The sequence below is a fragment of the Coenobita brevimanus genome, chromosome 38 (assembly GCF_032717465.1).
Source record: "Coenobita brevimanus isolate Jiangsu-jjx chromosome 38, ASM3271746v2, whole genome shotgun sequence".
Lineage (NCBI taxonomy): Eukaryota > Metazoa > Arthropoda > Malacostraca > Decapoda > Coenobitidae > Coenobita > Coenobita brevimanus.
Window position 1 is genome coordinate 47048184 of NC_136991.1, and position 25197 is coordinate 47073380.

The following is a 25197-nucleotide window of genomic DNA, read 5'->3' on the forward strand; positions in this document are numbered from 1 at the left end:
AAAAGGCTACTTATTATACGAGTATCATTTTTTTCATGCACATTCCAAACTTTCAACCCGATTACGTATTATTTTTCTTGCTAACGCCAGGTATTTATATTCAGCTCAGGAGAGAAGCCTGAGGGTGACAAGTTTAAAGTAAACTGTCTAACCCTTGGCCACAGCTGACATTCTGGTGGGTTATTCAGCTGCCGCCAGACAGTTTTGATCACCTTCAGCTAAGAGGGGCACATCCAGGCCAGGGGTAATGGTAGTGCAGTGGGTGGGAGGGTGTGGAGGCGGGGAGGATATAATCTTCACCGAAAGATGATATATACTTTAATGTATATACACACATATAGAGGCATATCTTTACGTTTATGCCTATAATGCATGTAAATGTAAGTACTTATTTATTGATATTGTAGGCTGCCTTTAATAAGATCAACATCTGTGTCATTTATTAATCTAAAATTGTTCGTTTTGTTTTGAGGATCTTGCCATTTTTTTCCATGATGACGCAATTAGAAGAACGGAAAACTCGTACTATTAAATATTATGTGGCCTGGAGCTGTTTATATATATATATATATATATATATATATATATATATATATATATATATATATATATATATATATATATATATATATATATATCCTGTGTGTGTAGAGAGAAAGAGAGAGAATGAAGAATGTATTATCCACACCCAACCTAAACAGGGAAAAAAAAAAAAACACTTTGACTCAACATTTCTCAGTCTCATATTTACGGCCGCGTCTCTCATTTGCCCACGTGATGGAAGGTCAGAGGATTTCCATCTTCGTCCATAGATTTTACCTTGGGAGGATAAAAAGGATTATATTAAATAATTTAGTAATGGTGCTGTTTTATGATTTTTCTAATATATATATTTACATACATACATATATATGAAGAAAGAGAGAGTGGGGGGGTTGAAAAGAGAAATAAGAGCGAGGCAAGGAGAGCGGGAGTGAATGAGTAAGGGAGAGAAGAGGATTAGATGGAGGAAAGAAATTCAGGAAGGAAAAATGAGTGAGGTGGAGACTAAAGAGGAGGTAGTGAGGGAGCGAGAGAGGGAACGCTTTCCTCATCTCTCTCTCTCTCTCTCATAAGACAAGGAAAGGTTAACATCATACAGGGAAGCTGCCTTTATTTAACCTTTTCACAGCGAGAGGGTCTTTCCTGACTTAAAAAACCTGGCATTAACTTGAACAGAAACCAAGACTTGTTCTTACCAAGAGAGGGTTATCTTCCACTTCCATCACCCTTATCCGACCATGACCTTTGACCTAACAGAAGAGATAATAGAGTTGCTTTAGACAAGAGAGGATTAACTTCCCTTGCTTTTATCTTATCTTACCTTTAGAGTCTTCTGCCCTTCCTACCACTTTTATCTGACCTTGACCTTTAACCTGGCAGATAAGAGGCTAGACTAGGGGAAGTGAGATACCTGGAACCTGCAATCACACAACACCCCTACCTGTAATTACCGTCTCCCTCACCTTTATATTCTAATTCCTACGTGTAATTACCTTATCTCCCTCACCTTTAAATCCTAATTGGCCTTGGTTGTTTGTGTGTGTGTGTGTGTGTGTGTGTGTGTATTAATATCTCCCGCGCTGCAGTCATGGCGGAGATTTAGTTTACACATGATAGTTAATGGAAGTGCATAGGAAGTTCATACAACCATTTTTTTGTAAACTGTGTGTGTGTGTGTGTGTGTGTGTGTGTGTGTGTGTGTGTGTGTGTGTGTGTGTGTGTGTGTGTGTGTGTGCTTGTAAATTTGTGGTCAATATAAATCAGCCTCTTCCTATCTATCTGCCTGTTCATTGATCAATTTATATTTATCTGTAAGGTTGTGTCTATCTATCTGTATGTCTTATCTATCTATCTGTCTATCTATTTATCTGAGTTGGGGTAAAATCAGTTACACAATTATTACCACATTAGAAACGGCATGAGAATCCCCGAAGCACCTCTTTATCGATTTATTTTGCATTTTACATCTAACACTCTTCTCTTGTAACTTATATCAGTATTAATATAGTTTGCATTAATATCGCAGCAAAGGGTACTGGAGTGTAAGGTACAGAATGAATCACTAATGTAGGAGTATTAAGACATCTCTAATCACTTACAATACGACGCAGAATCTGATCGAAGTGGATGGACACAACTTTTCCCAGCTCACCACTCCATCTTTTTTTTTTTTTTTTTTTTTTTTTAAATAACAGAACGGAGGAAGGAAAAACAAATGGGTAAAAAAAAAATAATCTAGCATAACAGCCCGAAGGAAATGGTAAACAGCGTACATTACTTTCTATGCATAATCTACAGTTGTATATACAGTATATGCACACACATATATATATGCACACAAATGGGTAAAAAAAAAAATAATCTAGCATAACAGCCCGAAGGAAATGGTAAACAGCGTACATTATTCGTTACCTTCTGTGCATAATCTACAGTTGTATATATATGCACACATTTAAGTACACGCACACAACAGTCACTGAACGGAGTCGCAATTGTCGATCATTTCTGTTGTCTGCTTACGTTTTCACATGAGATAAGCAACACTAGGTTAACTGCGGCCTACAGCTCTGGAATACTTACCTCATTAAATATTCAATGCGTCTATTTTTTCCATTAATGATGTTTCCAGTAGCTAATTCAAATGTTCTGCTGCATGGGTATAAGTTAAATTATTCTCTGTAGTAGCAAAGAGCTTCATTCTATTACTCTGGTTGCAGTATCATTCTTTATTTCGGAAAAAGAAAAACTAACGTTGCTGGATTTACTAAGGATTAAAAATAGCTACTGGGATTACCTCTCCCCTAAGTCATCACATTTTTAAGGAAAGGATACTTAACTTTTCTAGACCCTTAATAGGACCAATTTTGCAGTGATGGGATTATTCTGGTGGCTCTTTAATGCACAGTCTCCGCTTCATTTTCATCCTTAACCCTCTTGCTGCCGTGGACGCAGATGGGTGTACCTGAGTTTTTTTTTTTTTTTTTTTTTTTTTTTTTTTTTTTGAGGAAGAAGGAACCAAGGGCCGCGAGCCCGCAAAATTGCTTCTTCCAAGGGAAAAACTAAATACAAGAGAGAGCCAAATTCAAGAAACGATCATTTCGAGATGCCTGGACACACTGCGTTTGAAAGACTGGAGATCATAGGAGTGAGGTGGAAGTGGAAGGGTGATGGGGAGGGGAAGACAGGGGATGAGGTGGAGGGATGGGATGGAAAGTTATATGAGAGAGGAGAGTGTGAGTTAGAGGGAGAGCAGCTTAATGGCAGAGAACAAGGTGACATGAAGGTGAATTGTTTGTGGCCACCCCCTACTGGATTAAAGACTCTGGTTATATAGAGGGAAATACATTCAAACTATTTCAAGCAGTCTAAAATTTAATTAAGATAGTTCTCAGCCCTTTTACAACTAGAATTTACCTCAGTTGAATGGCAGTCTCTTGATAGCCCAGTTAAATAAATTAGCTGGTTTATAAAAGGGGAAAGAGATCATAAGATTGAGAAACCAGAACTGTACACAATATTCCACATGCGGTCTAACTACTGATGTATAAAGTTTGGTGATTATGAAATGGTAACTTGTCAGCGAACTTTCTGGCGATGAAGGGAAGTATCTTGTTTGGGGTTGATAGTGGAGAGGGCGGTGGTGGTGGAGAGTGCGGTAGAGAGAGTGGTGCTGGTGGTGGTGAGGGTGATGGTGATGCAGGTGCAGGTGGTGGTGGAGAAGGTTGTGTGACGAGGGCGGTGGTAAAGATGATGTGGTGAGGTGATGAAGATGGTAGTGGTGCAAGGGGTGGTGGTGGTGGTGAAGGTGATGGTGATGGTGGAGAGGATAGTGGTGGTGCAGGATGGTAGTGGTGGTGGAGGATGGTAGTGGTGGTGGTAGTTGATGGTAAGTGTAGTGGTGCAAGTGATGGTGGTGGTGAAGAATGTGATCCTGAAAGATATGGTGAAGACAGTGGCGTTGGTGTGGAGGTGGTGAGTGGCTGCAGTTATAGAAGAGGTGGAGGAAGAAGAAAAATAATGGGGAGGACGCGGAAGAAGGAAAAAAAAAAGAGAAGGAAGAAGAAAAAGAAGAAGAGGAGGAGGAGGAGGAGGCAATGGCGGCGGTGATGATGCTAATGGAGGAAGGATGGTGGTGATGGAGTGGGTGAAGCGAGGTATAAAGTAAGTGGTTTTGCGAGAGAGAGAGAGAGAGAGAGAGAGAGAGAGAGAGAGAGAGAGAGAGAGAATGGCAGGTTGGAAATATTTTACAGGTCCCGTTGTCTTTCCAACAGAATTTAGATGTACATTCAACGGTGATGGTGTCTGTCTGTGTTTTTACTGTCAGACAAAGTATGTGGCAGCGATGAAGTTAGGACAGGCGAACACAATGAAGCTATTCCTTAACTATTGTCTTTTATAATATAGTTACAGTTGGCCACGCTCACACCCCTCACACGTGCCCATACTCTCTCACTCCAACTCAATCATCTTTAACTATAATTCTAACTGATAGTGGACTGTCATCATTCTGCCTCTACCAGATAAAGTGAAGTGAGATTGTGACCAAGAAATAAAGAAGGAAATAAATAACACAAGACAAGTAAATGTAATAAATAAAACAGTTTACAGAAACCGATTTAAATGTCCCTTCTTTCCGCCTTCCCTGAGGTAATCTACATTCTCTCTCTCTCTCTCTCTTTCTCTCTCTCTCTCTCTCACACACACACACACACACACACACACACACACACACACACACACACACACACACACACACACACACACACACACACACACACACACACACACACACACACACACACACACACACACACACACACACACACACACACACACACCTTCTCACTTTATTAAACATGATCATTCTTTCTCCTCGGCAGGTATGTGTCTACAGATGAAGCAGAAGATCCCGACAGCATGCATACCTTCGGGAAATAAGCGACGTGGCGGTAAATATGAGTTAGTATATGAGTTAGGTTGTAGTTAGGATGCGTCAGTGTTGAAGTTAGGGTCGGTAGGCAAGGTCTGGGTTGTATATCTTTTAGTGTTGGGGATTCGTGAACTGTTGGTTATTTTGGATTTTTCGTCGTGTGTGTGTGTGTGTGTGTGTGTGTGTGTGTGTGTGTATGTGTGTGTGTGTGTGTGTGTGTGTGTGTGTGTGTGTGTGTTTACTTCCGATATGTGTAGTGAAATACTAGATCTAATCGTCCAGGTACCGTACATGTGTTACGGTATTCAATTGCGTACAGTGTTAATTTAAAAATCTTCATCAGTGTACAATATGTATTTGTTATTTTTTCTTTATTGTTATTTTAGATCTATTTGTACGTGTTTTATATGCTTACTACTGTTACTCGTCAGTGCATTTATTTCCCTGTAGTTCTATTTCATACGTATTTCCTGACGTATTAATTTGAGTTAATATTACTGTAGGTCTGTTTTCAGGTGTGCTTACTTGTGATACAAATTTCCTTACGGTTATTTAGGATCTCTTTGGCAGTGTACTTATTTTCTTGTTATTATTTACCAGTGTGCTATTTTATGGTACTATATTTGTCGCTGTTGCTTTAGGTGTGCTCTATAATGTATTTATTTGTGGTATTAATTTGCTTACTCCAGGACTGATAGCGCCAGGGTTCAGATCCCGGTTCAGGTGGCTGGTTCTACTCGACTCAGGTGTCCACCCACGTATTTATACATGGCAGGTTAATTGAGTACCTGGGATAACACCTAAGGGGGGTAAATATACTAGCTTGGATGATGGTGTGGCCTCATATCCCGGGAGAGTGGCAGAATAACACACCATTGACTCAATCCCATCGGTACAGACATGAGCACCGTGGTTAAGCGCTTCACAAAGTCTGTCCCAAATATATCTTTAGTTTTTGCGACATTATTTTTGGTCTATTCACCAACGTATTAAATTGCACTGGTCATTTGCATCCACCCGTCAGTTAATTTATTTCAGCCATCAATTTAGTCGCTGTTATTCTGGATTTATTGGTCAATGTATTTTATTTTCACGATCAACTTGCACACTATCACTCTTGTTTATTTTTTACTCCGCTCGCTAAAAGTTTGTCCTCTCGTCCAGTGTAATGGATTCATAACACCAGTTGCTATTGGCAGATATTTTTTCAACATTTCTCTCTCTCTCTCTTTAATATTCAAATGTGAGCTCGGATATTCCACCCACTTCCTCCCCTCTCCCTCTCTCCCTCCCTCCTCTCTCTCTCCCTCCCTCCCTCCCTCCTCTCTCTCTCCCTCCCTCCCTCCCTCCTCTCTCTCTCCCTCCCCCCTTCCTTCCCTCTCCCTCTCTCCCCCTAACCCCACAGCCCCACCTGTCTCCCCTCCTCCCTTTCTGATACCTAATTTTCTCCGTAGCCCCATCCCTTTCTCCTTGTTACCCCCTTCTTTTTCCTCCCTTTCTTTCCCTTCTCTTTCCTCTCTTCATAGCTCCTCTTCCCCCTCCTCAACCCCTCGCCAAATGCACATCTTTCTGTCTTTTCCTTCTCCCTCTCTCTCTCCCTGTCTTTCCCCTTCTCCTTTCTTGTCTCTCACTTCCTATTCCGTTCCCTTCATCCCCTCCTACATCTCCTCCCTTTTCCATCTCTCTCTCTCTCTCTCTCTCTCTCTCTCTCTCTCCAGTTCTTTTCCATTCTCCCTCTTGCCTCTCCTTTCTTCTTTTCTCAGCTCATTCCTTACCTCATACCTTCACTCATTCCCCCCTTCCATTCCTCCCTCCCCTTATTTCCCCTCTTCTGATACCTTTTCTCTCTCCTCTCACATCACCTTTCTAACCCATTCTTTCCACTTTCCTTTGCTTTCTTTCCCTCATCCCACTATCGCCATTTTTTTTCCCCTCTCCTCTTCGCATATCCTTTCCCTCACTTTCCCTCTTCCTCTTCCCCCTCCAAAATCTTCATCCCTAACTTTTGTCTGTCTCTCATTTTTTGCTCCCCTCTCTCTACACCTCCCTCCCCTCACTCCCCTCTTGCTGTTCCCCCTCCCCCTTCCCCTCTCTTCATCCCTCTCTCCTAGCTTATATTCGCTGCTCAACCCCACCTCCTTCTCTCTCTCCCTCCCTCCCTCTCCTCCCCTTCCCCTCTCCCTCCCTCTCCTCCCCTTCCCCTCTCCCTCCCTCTCCTCCCCTCTCTCTTAATTTACCCTCTCCATCATCGTCCACTTCCCCTCTTTCCTCCCACACATCATCGCCTCTTCCTTCACTCCCACTTTTTCTCCTGCCTTATACCTCTTCCTCATTCTCCTCCTCTCTGTCCTACATCACCCCTGTCCCCCCCCACCCTCTCTCTCTCTCTCTCTCTCTCTCTCTCTCTCTCTTTCATTCTCCCACGCTTCACCTCTCCCTGTTTGTTCCTCTTTCTCACATCCTGCCTCTACCTGCCTCACCCAGCCATCCTTCCTTGGTTCCGCTTCTTCGCTCTGTCGCTGCTTCTCCCGGTCCCCATATCCTACTTTCACTACTTTTTTCCTGTCACTCTAAATTCCTCCCTTACTCATTCTAATTCTGCCTCCCTCCTCTACCTCTTCACTGTCACCCTAGCTGCCTGTCCCTGCGTAACTACCTACTATTTACTTCTCCCTGCCTGACATCTCTCTTATGTGTTTCTCTGTCTCCTTTTCCTGCCTCACCCTACATCATTCCTCCCTTTCTCCTCTGCTTCCTTCTTCCCCTACTGCCTCACCCTGCCTAACTTCCCTTCTTGCCACTATCTCCCTCCCCCTCTGCCTCACTCTAAAGATCTCCTGCCTGGCCCGACCCCTCTTCTGCCTCACCCTGTCTCACCTTTGATCAGTCTTCCCCTGCCTCGCTCTTCCCCACATACCTTCCAACAGCTACCCCTCCCCTGCCTCACCTTGCCTAAGCCTTCCCAAGCTGCCTCGCCCCGCCTGCCTGCCTGATCACCACCTCATCTTTAGCCTCACCTGTTGCAGCCTGGGACCCCACCTGCCTCGCCCACCCGCCCCTCCTCCTGCCTCACCTACCCACCCACCTTCCTGCCTCACCCACCTTCCTGCCTCACCCACCTTCCTGCCTCACCCACTACCCATGCACCCACCCACCTGTCTCACTTTCCCACCCGCCCACCTGTCTCACTTTCCCACCCACCAGCCCCTCCCAGTCGCCCATGTAACCACCCATCCACCTATGCACCCACCCACCCATGCACCCCCTTGCCTGCCTCACCCACTCATCCTTGATCATGAATCCACCCATGTGCCCAACTCATCCATGCACCCACCCACTGCCTCGCCCACCCACCAACCTACCTCATCCACCCACCCTCCCACCCACCCCCCTGCCTCACTGACTCATTTCTCTTCTCACTCACCCACTCACTCACCCACCACGAGAAATCCCTCACACAACCGCACGCACACGCAATTTATTCCGCTATTCATTAACCCCAGCCCTACACTCAGTCAGGCTGCCTCTTCATTTATTCATCGCCCGCCTCCTCTGATCTCATTCATTAATATTCATGTCATTATTCACGATTTATGGATGGGTGAATTTTTGCCTCGCGGGTTCGTATTCATTTCTTCATTGTCAACTGTTTATTCATTTATCTGTCTAGTTATTTGTTCAGTTTTTCATTCATTCAGCCACGCATTCAACCATTTGTTTATTTTCTCATTCATTCATTCATTCATTCAATCATCCATCCATTAAGTTGAATATTTCCTCATTCTTCCATTCATTTCTTTTTTCACTTATTTATTCTTTCATTCATCTAGTTATCCACTCATTCATTCTGGCATTGATTCAGTCAGTTTCTTTCATTCTTTCATTAATTCCTTCATTCATTCAAACAGGCAGTTATTCATTCATTCATTCATTCTCTCGCTCACTCACTTACTCTTTCATTCATTCATTCATTCATTCACCCATCAGTTCTCACTCACTCACTCACTCACCCACTCACTCACTCGCCCGCTCACTCATTCATTCACCTATTTGTTTTATTAAGCTATACACTTATTCAGTCATACACTCCTTCATTCATTCATTGGTTCATTCACCCATTTATTTATTAACTTATACATTCCAGTCCTCCCTTCATTCATTCATTCATTCACCCATTTATTTATTGACTTATACATTCATTCCTTCATACAGTCCTTCATTCATTCATAGTCACTTCCTGATCGACTCATCATTGTTACCTGTCGTGGTTAATTAATTTGATCACTGATAACCACAAGGTAATTAGTCACACGTTAATTACTTCTGTCGTTATCGTGTGCTCTCTCCTCACGTAATGTACAGTACTCCTTTACTCATCAGCCACTCACTTTACCTCATCAGTCTGGAAATAGAGTGAATAAAGCAATGAAATAAGACTCTCTCTCTCTCTCTCTCTCTCTCTCTCTCTCTCTCTCTCACCTACAAAGCCATCAAAAAAGGCCTTAGAGTAGGGAGGGGGTGAAAAGCAGAGGGTAAAGGCTCTCAGGCGCGTTCAAAGGCCGAGCTTCAATGACCTTTTTGCATTTTATTCTAAGGTCATGCTCAGTCAGTGCTTTGAGTCAGCGCTTTGAGTCAGTGCTTTGAGTCAGTAATGTTAAGTCAGTGAAGGGAATGAATGCTTGGAAGCCAGTACTGTGCGTCAGCGTTTTTTTTTCTTTCTTTTTCATCCAGTTCAACCAACGCATTATTATGGTTTCCAAATTATGCTGGAGACCATTTACTGATACATCGTTTATTCAGTTTCTTTCCCTCTTCTTTCTTGGTGGTGATCGTACTGTATTTGCTCAGTCTTCACTGCTTTCTTTCTATCTTCTTTCTCTTAAAAACAGTTCAGTCTGGTGTCATTCCCTCATTTCACCGATTCACGTCAAGCGTCGTAAAATTGTTGCTTTGACAAATACCGTCAGACACCCTCATCTTTTTCTGGGGAGGGGGGTGGATGTGGTTGGTAAGCCTTTTAATAGGTTTTATGGGGCTAAAGGTCAAATTAAAAAAAGCACAGGTTGTTAAATGTGTCAGTACGAACTCATAATATGTACAGAGAGGTGTCCAGCAACTCTGTGCAAACCATCCTGCATCCCCGTCTGATGTTGGCCAACTTTAATTTCGTATCATTCCTGCTATCTCCAGACGAACTTGTAATTATCGACCACCTAGCAAGGAGATAATGTAATCATCTGCAGCTGTGTGTGTGTCTGTGTATGTCTTGTCTGTTGCCAAAATATCTCAAAATAGTGGGCTGATTGATTCCAAACTCTGAGGGGAGTGTCCCGAGATATCTGGCTTGGGGGTTCATAATTTCGGCTAAGTTGCGATGATATGCCTTCAATTGCCAGAGGATTACTGATCTACTATCCATTTCAGAGGCGGAGTTGCGCTGTTTTTCGCAAATATCTCCTAAGCGAATCGTTGGATCAGTATGATATTTCAACACAGTACTTTTGACATCCGGGCCTAATTTATGACCCTTAAACCATACTGCTACATATGTTACATTAGGAGTTTACTGAAGGATATTAAGCCTAATCCAGTCATCAAATCTAAGGTGTTATACAAAATCGGACGAGTGCGACTGTGTGGGGTAGCTCCTCCACTAACACTGAACAACCCTCTGACCATTCCTTCCCTACCCCCAAATATCGCGTTCACCCCCTCCCCGTTTCCCTCTTCACTCCCAGTCACACCATCCCTCTCCCATCTTTGCACTTCCGTTTTCTTTTCTCATTCTAATTGCATACATAATATGTATGTAATAGTATTTACAATAAAATGACGATGTATGTATGTATACATTAATGAATATTACGCATCATATACAATATAGCATTGGAGTTTATAATTTTGTAATAATATAAATAGAGACAGGTAAAACAATATATATCAACTGGACCATGCTGACATTTTAGGATGAATACACAGTATTGTAATAATAGTAATATCTTCTCCGAGAACGTTCAGGCAACAAGTGATACAATTTGTAGTTCGTTAATTTCAATGGTTGACCATAAACACTGCAAACATATAGGCATAACTTCTATTACATGTACGTAATCATCCTGATGTACAGTACTTTCTACGCGAAATACGACTTGCATCCATTGCAAATAATCATATCAATACGTCTACAACTACATAACATTCTTACAGTATAATACAGTGCTGGGATAATGAGGGAGGGACACAAGAGTGATGAAGGAGGCGAGGAGCTCGGGGAGAATAGAAGGGATAACGAGGACGAGAAGGGGGAGAAGTAGGGGTAGTTAAGGAATAGTTTGGGAGGGTGTTGGGGGGGCAACACTTTCCTTCGAATGCGTCAACATGACTAGTCGACTTTCTGTTATTTTTCACGAGTAAACTCCTTACATAACATAAATAGCAATATGGTTTAAGGGTCATAAATTAGGCCCGGATGTCAAAAGTAGTGTGTTGAAATACCATACTGATCCAACGATTCGTTTAGGAGATATTTGCGATAAACAGCGCAACTCCGCCTCTGAAATGGATAGTAGTTTATTTAGACAGGAACGCAAAGAGACAATGAAACCCGGCGGGCGAAATCCTAAAACTTTCTCGATTTAGGCGATCCTGCGATAATATACCTCCGATTGCCAGAGGATTACTGCACTGGTTTTTTAGTGATAGCGGTTGATACACATTTTTGGGCAAATGTTTTGGCTTTTATTCAGTTTTTGAATTATGTATAGCTGGGAACGCTCTAATGAAGGCTATACGTAATCCCCTTATTTCGTCGTTCCTAATCTGAATAATACTGTGTGAGAGGGAATAGAATAAAGTACATACCATTAATACTTCACCTGGCTGAAATGCACTCAAGAGCCCGTTCACTGTGATGTCGCAGTCGAACATACTCATGCAAAATTATCCAGTGGCGTAGGTCGCGCTAAGCACTGAACGAAGATAACCCCGTTTTCACTATTCATGCTCCAGGCAAGCCGTATCACACTACCAGATATAACGAAGGCGACAACGGAAAACTGGATACCCATCATGTAAGCCAGTGGAGCGGGGTGTTCAGTATCCTGTTAGTGAGTCGGCGCTGCGAGTCAATATCAACATCATCTACACCACCTCACACCAGTAATCATCTTCACCGCCTCACACCAATAATCGTATATCATTAAAAAAACAAACAAAAAAACGCCATTACTTCTGCTCTGTATTATATATGAATGATTTAGGTCGTTGTCAATACCGGAAGCTAAATTAATGATCGTGGTCTGGGCAGTCAGTCACGTCAATTGAATACTTCCAGTTAGGTGATGGTGTTTCCCTTCATTATTGCTTCCGTCGAGTATTTCATTCATTTTTGGGGACACCTTTCATAGAGAATCGTGGCAAAGTCTGCATTAAATTTTTAAGATTTGTTTATTTGTGTTTATTTCCTTGTTACCACTACATGAATATGGTAATCGATTTTTTTGGGGGGTATTTTTTTCCCACTTGTTGCCACCACATGAATTTAATAATCCATTTTTTTTTTTACCATGCTATATATTACCTTACTTCATCACTACGAGAAGTCTCCCAAAAGCTGAAGAAAATCGTCTGGAGATGTAGTGTTTTATAGCGCGTTTGCTTTAACTTGAGAAAGCCTTAACCCCTTACACCTCAGATAATGGCCAAGTACATTCGGACTGAGGTGTTGATTTGAACAGTAGCCAAGGAGACTCATTCATGCCACAAAACAGAGGCTTATCGACTTTCATGCAAAGACAGTTTTTATGCATAAGTTGTGGTCCAGTTCTGTCAGGTGAAAACAACCGACTGTAGTGAGAAAGAGAGTTAGGGTGATAGATGGATGGACGGGTGAGAGAGAGAGAGAGAGAGAGAGAGAGAGAGAGAGAGAGAGAGATTCAAAGTATGTGCCAAATTAAAAATCCGCGCCACATTCAAGGTCTGAGTCATAGTTAAAACCTGGACCAAAGTCAGCCTGTTGCAGTATCAATATCTATGTCAAAAATCAAAACCCATGAAAATTATAAGCTTAAACCAGTACTCAAAGCTCATACCAAAAAATCAACTATGTAGAAAAAAAAGGAAAAAACAAAAAACTGACATCCCCAAATCGGTCTAAGCCAGTAGTGATAATAAATGCCATAAATCATACGTATAAACAGCGGGTGTATAGGACTGCCATATATAACTGCACCAATTAGCGAAACTAACGACAGGCTGTTGATAAATGGCACTCGTAAAACTGGGGCATAATAACTGAAAATAAAGTGTCTGTCTGTCTGTTTAATGCTGGAAGTCTCAGGGTAGCTGCGACGATGACACTTTCAAGGGTTGTAGTAAACGTCAAGAAATAGGTTGTGGTGTGGAGTGTGTCCGAGGAAGTGAGGTTGTAATTTTGACCTTCAGTGCAACAAATAATTTTTTTTTTTTTTTTTTTTTTTTTTTTTTTTTTTTTTTGAGGAGAGGGGATCACTGGTACCACTAGAAAGCAATTTTCATGATACGTTCAGAAAGTTGCTACATGCCATACCTTTTTATATATATATTTGCCCTAATAACCGAAACACAAGAGAAGTTCAGTGCTCAGTTCTTGCCCAGTTGAAATGTTTTTGGAGTTTTTTTTCGACTATATTTGGCTCTTCAGGGAAAATCCCGATACCACTGGATGGCAAGTTTCATAAGTTTCAGTGTTATAACTTGCCACGATTTGTTCCATAGCAAAGAAGAAAACGGTTTTACCCTCTTTAAGCAGGGAAGTTTACAAGTCCTGTGGGGCAAAAATCTTACACACCAAATTTTCGTTGAAGTGCAGTGTTCTCGCTCGCTCCGTTTGCCCGCACAGTAATCATTGGAAGTAATTTTGTTTTCTATATTCGTTGATGCCGTGAAGGTGGACAAAACTAAAAAAAATTATCTCAGCACAAAGAAACTAAACGTAATCACTCTCCGTAAGTGAATATTGCTTTGTCTACATATCGGTTAAAAATAAACTTTATAGCTATATCATAACTGAATAGTCTGTCCATCTATGTAATTGATAGCTAAATATAATCTGTCTCACTGTCTGAATATAATCTGTCTATCTCTCTGTCTGTTGCAAGAAGCCTCAATTCATTTCCAGGATGGCTGCTGCAGAAATGTCAACATGATCTTAGCACCTCTTCCTTTGCTATTTATTTTACCACGTTCCACCTTAATCTACTATTTATTAATCCCGGTTTAGCGATAATATCACGAGTTGGCGGAATATTAGCCTCCATAATTAAGCCTTTGTGCCCCGATATTAAACCGTCATAATCACGCGTGGGAACCCTCATTAACCTGGCCTAATGACCCCAAATGACCCCACCTGGCCACCTTGCTAATTAATGCATCAAAGCCCTCAGGCAGATTACCCCGGCCATACCCATTAAGTACTAAATGACCCCCAACTGTGTCGTTATCGAAGACCACTTAGGAGGTCGTTAAAGAAGAGGACCACGTCATTTTATCTATCAAATCTATTATCTATAAGTCTATTTACCTGTATTTATCTCCATCTGTCTGTCTGTATATATATCTTCATCTGTCTTCATATTTATCTCCAGCTACCTGTCTGTTTATATCTATCCACGTCTTTTTATCTATCGTATTTACCTGTCTATATCTCTGAATCTACCTGTCTGCTTCTCTCTCTCTCTCTCTCTCTCTGCATTAATTAATTAATTCATTTATTCACACGGTCAACCATTTTTTCTTTGACAATTAAAAAAAAAGCCATTTCCGCGCATCACAGTCACACCTGATTACGGATATGAATATGTACACACACACACACACACACACACACACACACACACACACACACACACACACACACACACACACACACACACACACAGATAAAGTCGCAATACACACAACAACTTCTCTAATAACGTACTAACCCCTGTAGGCAAAAGAACGTTATTTTTCTTGCGTATTTCCCAACAAATTACTTTTTAACTTAGGAAAGGGTTGTCTTATCGATAAGGTTAATCAAGGCAGCATCTAATCCCAGATCAGTAGGAAGAGTCTTAACTAATCTGAATATTATAGTTTTGTGGGAAGACATCACTGTATCAAGAGAGGTTGAGATGGAATATGCAGTGATAATAATAATAATAATAATAATAATAATAATAATAATAATAAGTAGTAGTAGTAGCAGCAGTAGTAGTAGTAGTAGTAGTAGTAGTAGACTGATAGGCTTAATAACAGAACTCATCATCATCATCATTATAACCCAAATGGTGTTTAAAAAGCCTCATAAGTCCATCAAGAATAAGACTTTCAGGTATTAAAAGAGAACATCAAAGATCATTATCGAAGAAGAGGTTGGAATGATGATACGATATTGAACCAACTCGCTAAGGAGGGAGCGCCAGAAACCCCAAGGAAACTGACAACAATACATCTGCTCTTCTGGTCACACACACACACACACACACACACACACACACACACACACACACACACACACACACACACACGGCCTAGCAGACAGTATCCTAGCAGTGTGCATAGGAGCGCTAGGAAGGCTTACTAGGGGCATCAGGGCTATTTCCAGACTACCCTCCCCCTCTTCCCTTCCCCCTTCCCCTTCCCTTTCCTTCCCCCCTCTCTTTTCCCGTCCTCCCCTTTTCTCCCTCAGTGTGCATGGTTAGGTATCTGATGCTGAGTTTTGCTGATGTTGGCTTGGCTTGTAAATGATGGTTTTGCATTTGCCTTGCTGTACTGCATATTTGGTGTTTCATTGATGGTACTGTATGCTGTTTTTACTCTCTCTCTCTCTCTCTCTCTTTCTCTCTCTCTCTCTCTCTCTCTCTCTCTCTCTCTCTCTCTCTCTCTCTCTCTCTCATTACCACTCTGTCACAATATGCATCTAATGAAGCAGTTTAATTTCCATTCCCTTTTTTTCTCTCTTTCTTTTTGTGCAGAACTCACCTCAAAATTTCCCCACTAGTTGCATACACAGATTTATTTTTCACAGTTCTCCCTAAGCCTCTATTTCAACTTGTATTTATCTATCTACCTCTGTGTCAGTCTGTATATCTATCATTCAGTTCATCAGTCTATCAGTCAATATGTCTGTTGTTCAGTTAATCAATCCTACAATCAATCAACCAGTTATTTACAGTCTCAGTCAGTACACCACAATTGACCAGTCAGTAATTTATTTTACTCAGTCGGATTAGCCTCTTCATTATACATCCATCCACCAACTGGTTTGTCTATCCAGTCACCAGTTATTCATTCATTCACTCAATCTGGCCATTTAATTATCCATCCATCCACCAACTGGCCTGTCTATCCATTCACTCACTCACTGTCCGTATTACCCATTCATCCATTTACCTTTCTATGGAGATGTATATTAACAGGTAAAATTAATTCATCAATCATTCAATTACTCAAACCGATGAATTAGTTTCTCCATCTACCTATCTATCTATCCACCCATCAGTCTGTCAGTCTACACCTTCATCCATCTGTCAGTCTGTCCATCCATCCACCATCCTATCCATTCATCAGTCCATCTACATGTCATCAAGCCTGCCGGGTATGAAGCTCAGAGGCGCCCCCTGAAATATTACACACACACACACACACACACACACACACACACACACACACACACACACACACACACACACACACACACACACACACACACACACACTTCCGTTTGTTGAAGTTGTTCTTCTGTTCATTAGAGATCCCTTTTTCACTGCCTTTTTTTTTCTCTAATTTCTCTCTCTCTCTCTCTCTCTCTCTCTCTCTCTCTCTCTCTCTTTCTCTCTCTCTCATTTCATCGCACAGCAGAGAGAGATTTCGTATTCCGCGCATTGCTTTTCAATTTTCGCGGCATCAAAGTGGACTAAAAGGTCTCGTTTTCTGCGAAGGTTAAAAACTTTCGATCACAGTTAAGTTAGTTGCATCGCCCCTAAAATTCTCTCTCTCTCTCTCTCTCTCTCTCTCTCTCTCTCTCTCTCTCTCTCTCTCTCTCTCTCTCTCTCTCTCTCTCCCTCTCTCTCTCTCTCTCTCTAATCCTGTCTCACCACCTCATCTCCTCTCATCAACACACTTGACTTCCCTCCTCCTCCTCCCCCTTCATCCCCCACTTTCTCTCCATCCCTTTCTCTCTTACCTCACTCTCTCCTCTCTCTTCATTTCACAACCACTCCCTCGATTTTCTCCCTCCTCCCTTCCTTCTTCCCTTTCTCCCTCCTCCCTTCCTTCTCTCCTTTCTCCCTTCCTGCACTCTTATCTTTGTCTTTAACAGGATAGTCACGTTAGTTCTTACCTACCCTAAAGCAAACAGCCTAGACAGGACCAACAGATCTTTTGCTGTTTTTCTCCTCTTTGTACTCCTTTGTATTCCTTTGTACTTTTGTCTTCCTTCCTCTCCTTCATTCCGTCTCTGTTTCCTCCCTCCCTCTCTCCTCTTCCTGCTATTTCTCTTTCCCTCTCTCATTTTTCTCCCAGCTCTCTTTTTTACTTTTTTCTCTCCTCCATTCCCTGTCTTTTCTCCCTCCTCCTCTCCTTCTCCAACATTTTCCTGTAGTTTTTCCTTACCTTCAAACTCTTTTTCTCTTGTATTTTTTTCTCCATCGTCTCCCCATTTCTACTTTCTTTTCATTTTCATTTCTCCTGTTCTGCTTCGTTTGTCCTTCATCTCTCAATCACTCATTTCCTCCCCTCCCCAACCCCTCCTCTCCCACCAGTCCTTCCCTCTCCCTCTCCTCGTCTTCCTCTCCCTCCTTCCCTCTTTATTCCTTCCTTTCTACCCCGTCTTTTCCTCCTCCTTCCTCCTCCTCCTCCCTGCTGCTCCTTTTCCCCCTCCCCACCATCTACTCTCCTCCCCACCATTTCCTCTCCTCCCCATCCCGCTCCCTCCCCTTCCCCCCTTTCCTCCAACTTTCACATTTACGCTCACCCAAACTTCTGTTAATTCTGTCTTCCTCTTCTCCTTTTCCTCTTCTTTTCCCTCTTTTTCCCGTGATTCTTTTGTTGTTTCTTCCGCCCCTTCTTCCCTCCTTCCCCTTTCCATCTTCCACCTCTTCCTTTCCCTTCCCCTTCCTTCCTCCTACCATTCCTCTTTCCCTTCCCTTCACTTCCTCCTCCCACACTCCTCCAGTTTTCCTACTCTCCTCCTCCTCCTTCCCGCTCCTCCTTCCTTCTGTTCCGTTCCAATTTTCCTACCGCCTCCTTCCTTCCCTCCCTCCCTCCCTCCCTCCCTCCCTCCCTCCCTCCTTCCTTCCTTCTTTTTCATTTTTTCTTTCATCTCTCATTTATTTGTTGACTTATTCCTTCATTCAGTCATGCCTGTCACCCCCCCTTCCCTACCAATTACTCTCTTCTCTCCCATTTTCCTTTCCTCCCTCCTTCATATACTGCTTGTCTCCATCGTCCAATCCTCCCAATTTTCCTCTCCTCTTACACTCTATCTTCCTACCTTCCCTTATTCCCTCTTCTCTCCTACACTTCTCTTCTCTCTTTTTAACCCCTCCTCCTCCTCCTCCTCATCATCATCATCATCATCATCATCATCATCATCATCATCATCATCATCATCATCATCATCATCATCCTTTCTACTCTTCTTCTTCATTTACCTTTCTTATTCTTCCTTCTCCTCTCCTTTCCCTCATCCATTTCTTCTTTCCTTTTCGTTTCTGTTTTCTTCCCTTCGCCATTCTATTCTGTCTTCTCTTCCCCATTCTCTTTTTCTCTGCTTTCGCATTTCCTTCACACTGTTCTGATTCTCGCCCCTCTCCAGTGACGTCCACTTCCTCTTCCTCCTCTTCCCTATCCTGTTCTTCTTCCTCTTCCTTCTCCTCCTCCTCCTCCTCCTCCTCCTCATCATCATCATCATCATCATCATCATCATCATCATCATCATCATCATCTTTCCACTTGTCCAGTTCTTTATCATTTCTCATTTCTGTTCCGTCTTTCCCTTCCTCCTCTTCCATTGTTCCGTTCTGTTTTTTCCTCCTGATCTCCCTTCTTTCCTCCCTCTCTCCTCCATATCCCTTCTCTCTCTCTCTCTCTCTCTCTCTCTCTCTCTCGCCAGCCTACCACTATTCTCTCCTTCCGACTCCCTCTCCCAGCTAATCCGATCTCCCTCCGCCTGCCTCTCTCTGCCTACCCCCCCTGCCTGCCTTCCTGCCTACCCTCGGACTAATCTAGGTAATGGGTGAGGCATCTTGGTGCTCCGGGCTGTGAGGCTGACGCTCCCAACCCACTGGGGAGGCAGGCAAGCAATGAGGTAGGTAGGTAGGCAGGCAGGCAGACAGGAAAGTAGGCAGGCAGGAAGACAGGAAGGTAGGAAGAAGGAATGTAAGAAGCCAGAAAGGAAGGGAGGTAGGAAGGGAGGTAGGGAAGCAATTGGGCAGTGAGACAAGTAGGCAGGCAAGCAAGTAGGCAGAAAGAAGGCAGATAGGTAGGCGCAAAGGGAGGTAGGAAGGTAGGAAGGGAGGTAGTAGGGTAAGAAGGGAGGTAGAAAGGAAGGTAGGGAGGTAAGAAGGGGAACAGAGAAAGAGACAGGTAGACAATGAGGTAGAGAGGCAGATAGATAGGAAGAATGGAGGCAGAAAGGCAGTGAAGAAGGTAGGCAGGCACGCAGGCAGGCAGAAGTGAGGTAGGAAGAAAGGCAGAAAAGGAGGTTGAAGGCAGGTACAAAGGGAGGGTGGAAGGCCGGCAGAAAGGAAGGTAGGAAGGAAGGCAGGATGCTAGGTTCAAAGGTTGGCAGAAAGTTGGTTGGAAGGCAGAGAAGTGAGAAGTAGCAAGTGAGGTAGAAAGGAGAGAGAGAGAGAGAGAGAGAGAGAGAGGCAGGAAAGCATGAGACAAATGGAGAGGCAATGAAGTAGACAGGCAGAGAGGCAGGGAAAGGAAGAGAGGGAAGTAGGTCAGGTCAGACAGAGAGGGTGGTAGGAAGGCAGGCAGAGTCAGGCAGGAAGGAAGAGAGGCAGATGGGAGGGTAGGAAGAGAGGAAGATATAAAGACAGTCAAGAGATCTGCGCAGAAAGGCAAGCAGAGAAAGTTGTAGGTAAGCAAGTAGGCAGTAAGGCAAATAGACAGGCGGATAAAATGCAGGCAGAGAAGGATGTAGGCAGGCACGAAGGCAGAGAGATAGGCAGGAGGAGAGGCAGGGGATAGGTAGGGGATAGGCAAGGGCGTGAGGTACTATAAGCGGCAGGGGGTTGATAGGTAGGAAATTAGGTAGGAGGGTATTAAGGGAGCGATAGGCTGGCTTATGCAGGGAGATGGGCAAATGAGAGAGAGAGAGAGAGAGAGAGAGAGAGGTGGCATGGAGGGCGACAGATAGACTAGGGAGATGGTACCCTGGCCAGATGGAAGGGTGAAGGAGAGAGGCAGAGGGTGAGGCAGAGGGAGAGGGAGGCATGAGTGAAGTGAGGCAGCGAAGGCAGGACTAATAAATGAAAGTGATAGGGGTAGATAGGCAGGGGAGAACTACTGATGCAAGGAAGGGAGGCAGGAAGGAAGGCAAGCAAGGGTGAAGGTAGGAAGGTAGGTAGGGAGGAAGGTAGGAAAGGAGGAAAGCAGACAAAGATGGAAGGCAGGCTGAGATGGGAGTAGGCAGGGAGGAAAGTTGGGATGGAGAAAGCTACGCCTGCAGGGAGGTAGACAGGCAGGGAGGTAGGCAGACAGGGAGGTAGGCAGACAGGGAGGTAGGCAGGAAGGAGGAAAAAAGGTTAACGGGAAAAGAAGTAGGAAGAAGGGCTGTCAAAGAGGAAATAAGTAGACAGGGAGATAGGAAGGCAGGCAGACAGGGAGAAAACCAGGCAGGGAGGAAAGCAGACATACAGGGGAGAAAATAGGAAAACAGGGAGAAAGGCAGGCAGGGGGGAAGGTAGGCAGACAGGCAGTCAGGGAGGAACACAGATAGTGTGAAAGGCAGGCAGGGAGGAAGACAGACAAGCAGAGAGGAAGGAAGGTAAACAGGGAGAGAGGCAGAAGGGAGGGCAGGTAGGATGGGATATGTTGGATAATGATGTGGGGGAGGCAGTAATGGAGGAAAGAGGGAGTGAAGGAGGAAGGAAGGGAGGAAGGTAGGAAGGGAGAGTGTTAGGCAGGAAGGGAGAGAGGTAGTTAGGAAGGGAGACAGGCAGGCAGACAGTAAGAGAGGGAGTTAGGCTGAAGAAAGGGAGGCAGGCAAATAGGAAAGAAGGGAGTTAGGAAAGGAGGGAAGAAGAGAAGTTGACAGTTGAGGATGAGGGAAATAAGGGAGGTAGGCAGAAAAAAAAAAGGTAGACAGGCAGTAAGGTAGGCAGTTAGGCAAGGAGAGAGGGAGGCAGGCCGGTAGGTACAGAAATAGAAATACAGGCAGAGATTCAGGCGGTAAATGGCTTATATGAGGAGTGCGAAGATAAGGCAGGGTGGGTAGGCAGGGAGGCAGGAGTAAGAAGGGGATAAGAGAGAGAGAGAGAGAGAGAGAGAGAGAGAGAGAGAGAAAGAGAGAGAAATATACTGCATACGCATAAAAAAATTCACCCCGACTTTCCTCTCAAAACAGTATGGTAAATTTCTCTGTTCTCCCATTCTTTTCCATTATCAAAAACAGTATACAGAAAAAACTATCCTATTCTTTTCACTAACAAGCTTCAATGGAGATGGGAGGGGAGCGGAAGAGGGAGGAGGGAAGGGATAGGAAGGGAATGAAGGTTGTAGAGAAGAGGAGAGGAGACAGGAAAGACAATGAGGTTAGTAAAGAAGAGAATAGGAGGGGAGGGGAGGAAGAAGGTATTGAGGGTAGCAGGGAAGAGGAGGAGGAGGAGGACGGGAGAGGAAAGGAAGAGGAACGGAAGGAAGGTAGCAGGGAAGAGGAGGGGAGAGGAGGAAGGGAAAGGGAAATGAGAGGGGAAGTACAAAGGGAAGCCAACAGCAACGGGTCTTCTAGTCTTTGTGATACCGTTTGATAAGTGTACATGAAAGCTACTATCTCTTTCACTGTGTACACTGCAAAAGAGTAATGTTGAGTTTGGTAGTACATGACGACGATATCTCTTCTAGTGGCTACGTTATATATACAACAGTAGTTACGTCCTAAGGGGAAAAAGACAGCGGTAACTTTCCTGCCAGTTCGCTATAAAAGAGTAACTGCCCAGAAGGTTTCACCCACTCAACGAAACTTCAGCTGAGGCCGGTAGGAAAAAGTGGGAAGAAATAGCTAGCGGGATAGACCAACTGCCTGGATATTAATGGGAATATCAAGTGAAAATAAAAATCTAGTCTACCCTAAGTTGCAAGAGGCGTCACGGATAATTTAACAAGAAAAATGATGTGAAAAAAATCAACAACATGACAGTTTGAAAGAGCCTACCATGGCAAATCTGATATAAGTATAATCACTCTAATTTCATGCGTAATATGAAGTTTTGTGCGTGTGTGTGTGTGTGTGTGTGTGTGTGTGTGTGTGTGTAGATTTTTTTTTTTTGATCTAGGAAAGCGAAATACTGCGTACTAGTAGACCACCGCCCCGAGCCGTAACTGCCCCTCCCCCCTGCCTCCTGTTTCGGATATTGAAAGGCAGATCTGGTCATTTTACATGCTTTGGAAACTATTGCTGGAAAGGTTGTACTGACAGTAAATTCAATTGCCTTAACAATTATATGACGAATGACCAATTTTATGACGAATAATTTTGTCTGGCAGCAGTAAGAATAAAACTGCTTACCATTTCTCACGTCCCAAAAGGGTCACAAAGTTAATCCGCAGCTGGTGTAGTGATGATGGTGGTAGTGTCTGTGATCGTGGTGGGAGAAGTGATGACAGTGGTAGTGACGACGGCTATAATGATGTCAGTGGTAGTAATGATGATAGTGGCACTGATGATGGTGGTAGGATGTTGGTGGTGCAACCCTAGAGGCGTCCCGGCCAACATTAGGTACGCCATTTGGCCGAGTTGAACGATTATCACATTTGGCTGAAAAGACATAAGTTATGCTTGGATCCTGACACTGCAGTAATTACTCCATAGGCACAGTAAGCACTGAAAACCTCAATTGAAAGAAATGACATTGTGTTAATCGAAAGTCGTCACCAGAATAGACAACACACACATGCTGGTGAACATGAAAGAAGATTTAATGTACCAGTTCCAAACGATCTGGGTAATGCTGAGTCCCCTGCTAGTTCATTAATGCGAGAGGATGTTCATAGAGCACAGTATCGCCACGTCCAAGCTTCAGATCTTGGTGCTTGATCCCTCTACACCACAATCGACTGACTTCTTCCCATCCCGGACATGGTGAAAGTGCCAATTTTGATCCGGGTAAGGTCAGGTCATTCATTAGATATTTTGTTAGCATAGATACACAATGATATTAATATAGGAACTAAATCAGAATAACTACGTCTTTGTCATCGCTAAATTTTTAACTTGTCTTTTAAAATAAAGATGTTAACTCTTTCTCATCGAGGGATTCCTCCTAGTTTTTTTAAAATCATTTAAAGATAGTAAGAACAAGTTAATAAAGTAAACGTCTTCGCACTGGAGGGGTTGAATGTTCCAGGTAATATATAAACATTATCATTACTGGTCTTGTATGGTAAGAATAATATCGTCTGGCATTACCTGGCAGACAACGTAAGAAATTTAAAGTTCAGCCAAAAAATGTCGATAGCTTTTAGCACTTTTGTTTTTCTCAAAAAAAGAAAAAAACTCCGAATTAGACTTAAATATAATAGTTTCTAAATCTTAAAGTAATGAGATTTTTTAGGGGTTCGATAAGTGTTAAAAGTTAAAAGAATCATAAGTAGGTTGAAAAAAAAAAAATAGTGTAGTTTGCCAGTAAAATATAACAAGATAATATTGGCCCTTTGTGTGTCGAGTAAAACTGCCAGATGTCTGTCGGCATCAGGTTGGAGATGCGGTGGTTGTTGGTGGCTGTGGTGGTGGTGGCGGTGTTGGTGAAGGCGGTGGGGAGGTGTAAGGATGGCAGAGACTTGGAGTAGCTGAGTCTCTGGCCCAAAGGTGTAGTTTATTACACCCTCGATCACAGGTTCCGACCGGCCGAGGTACGAAAGATCAAGCGGGCCATGCGGTACATTGAGAGCCGCACCTGTGTTACTTTCGAAGGGGCAGAGAGGTACAGGTCCCGGAGAAGAGGTACACTGAGGATGGTACGTGGGATAGGGTGTTCCAGTCAGGTGGGGTACAGGCCATAAGGTTCCATAATGAGACTGGGATCCTAGTGCTTCATAAAAGTTGGCACATTGGTCCATGAGCTACTGCACAGCTTGGGCCTTAGACACGAGCACCAAAGACGTGATCGCCGCCACTACATCAAAATAAGGAGCCAAAACATACAGGAGACTCACCAGAAGAACTTCATCCTACGCCAGAACAGGCCTGCGATCACCGCTGGCTTGCCCTACGACTACGGCAGCATTATGCACTACGGTCGCTACGGATTCAGCCGAGTTAAGGGAACGGCCACGATCGTCCCTCTAAAACACAGAGCGAAGATTGGTCAGAGGGAGAGGATGAGCCCAGGGGATGTAGCAAAAATCAACAGACTCTACGATTGTACTGGCTTCTACACAGGGGATGATCTACCCGGGGCCGTGCCTTACCGTGCGTGGCGTAAGGGTATCAGGCGCCTTAAGTGCAGGGAAGTGCCGCACCATAGGGCCCCTTACTGAAGAGATAATTGCGGTAGATAAATACACTGATTAATTGACTAGGCCTTATTCTTGTTCTTAGTAGTGTCTTTGGAGAATTCGTAACGCCACTTCCATAGCGATTTCTTCTGATCTGGATACCCTCTTGTGTGTTACTAATGCAAACTATGACGATACCAAAGCGAGATAAATAACCTTCAAGGCGGTGTTTAGATGCAAAATAAGTCGCCAAGGAAGAGGTGTTATGGCTGGAGTACCTCTTCCCTACCCTTGTTTTTTTATTTATGAATTTTGCATAATACACTTCATTATTTTATTCATAATTCTAATATCGACACTCACTGCATATAATGTCTAATATACAACACGGTTTTAATAAAGTTCCTATCTCTTTACGTGGCAGAGAGAGAGAGAGAGAGAGAGAGAGAGATCCTTGTGTAGCTTATGTAACGTAGCTTAGTGGCAGAAAAAGATAATACCACTGCTATGTATCCTTTATGGAGCACTTCTTCGTGACA

General features: G+C 43.4%; 2 protein-coding genes across 2 annotated transcripts in view; both read left to right on the top strand.

The window, feature by feature from the left end:
* The window catches only part of LOC145396451 (uncharacterized), a 487788-nt gene that overhangs the window by 229638 nt on the left and 232953 nt on the right, over window positions 1-25197 (top strand). The gene's annotated exons all lie outside the window — the stretch shown is intronic.
* Window positions 23206-24700, top strand: LOC145396477 (zinc metalloproteinase nas-4-like). The gene is made up of 3 exons (XM_080269849.1): window positions 23206-23303; window positions 24058-24178; window positions 24251-24700. Exons 1-3 carry the CDS (start codon window positions 23206-23208, stop codon window positions 24698-24700), a joined length of 669 nt encoding a protein of 222 aa, XP_080125975.1.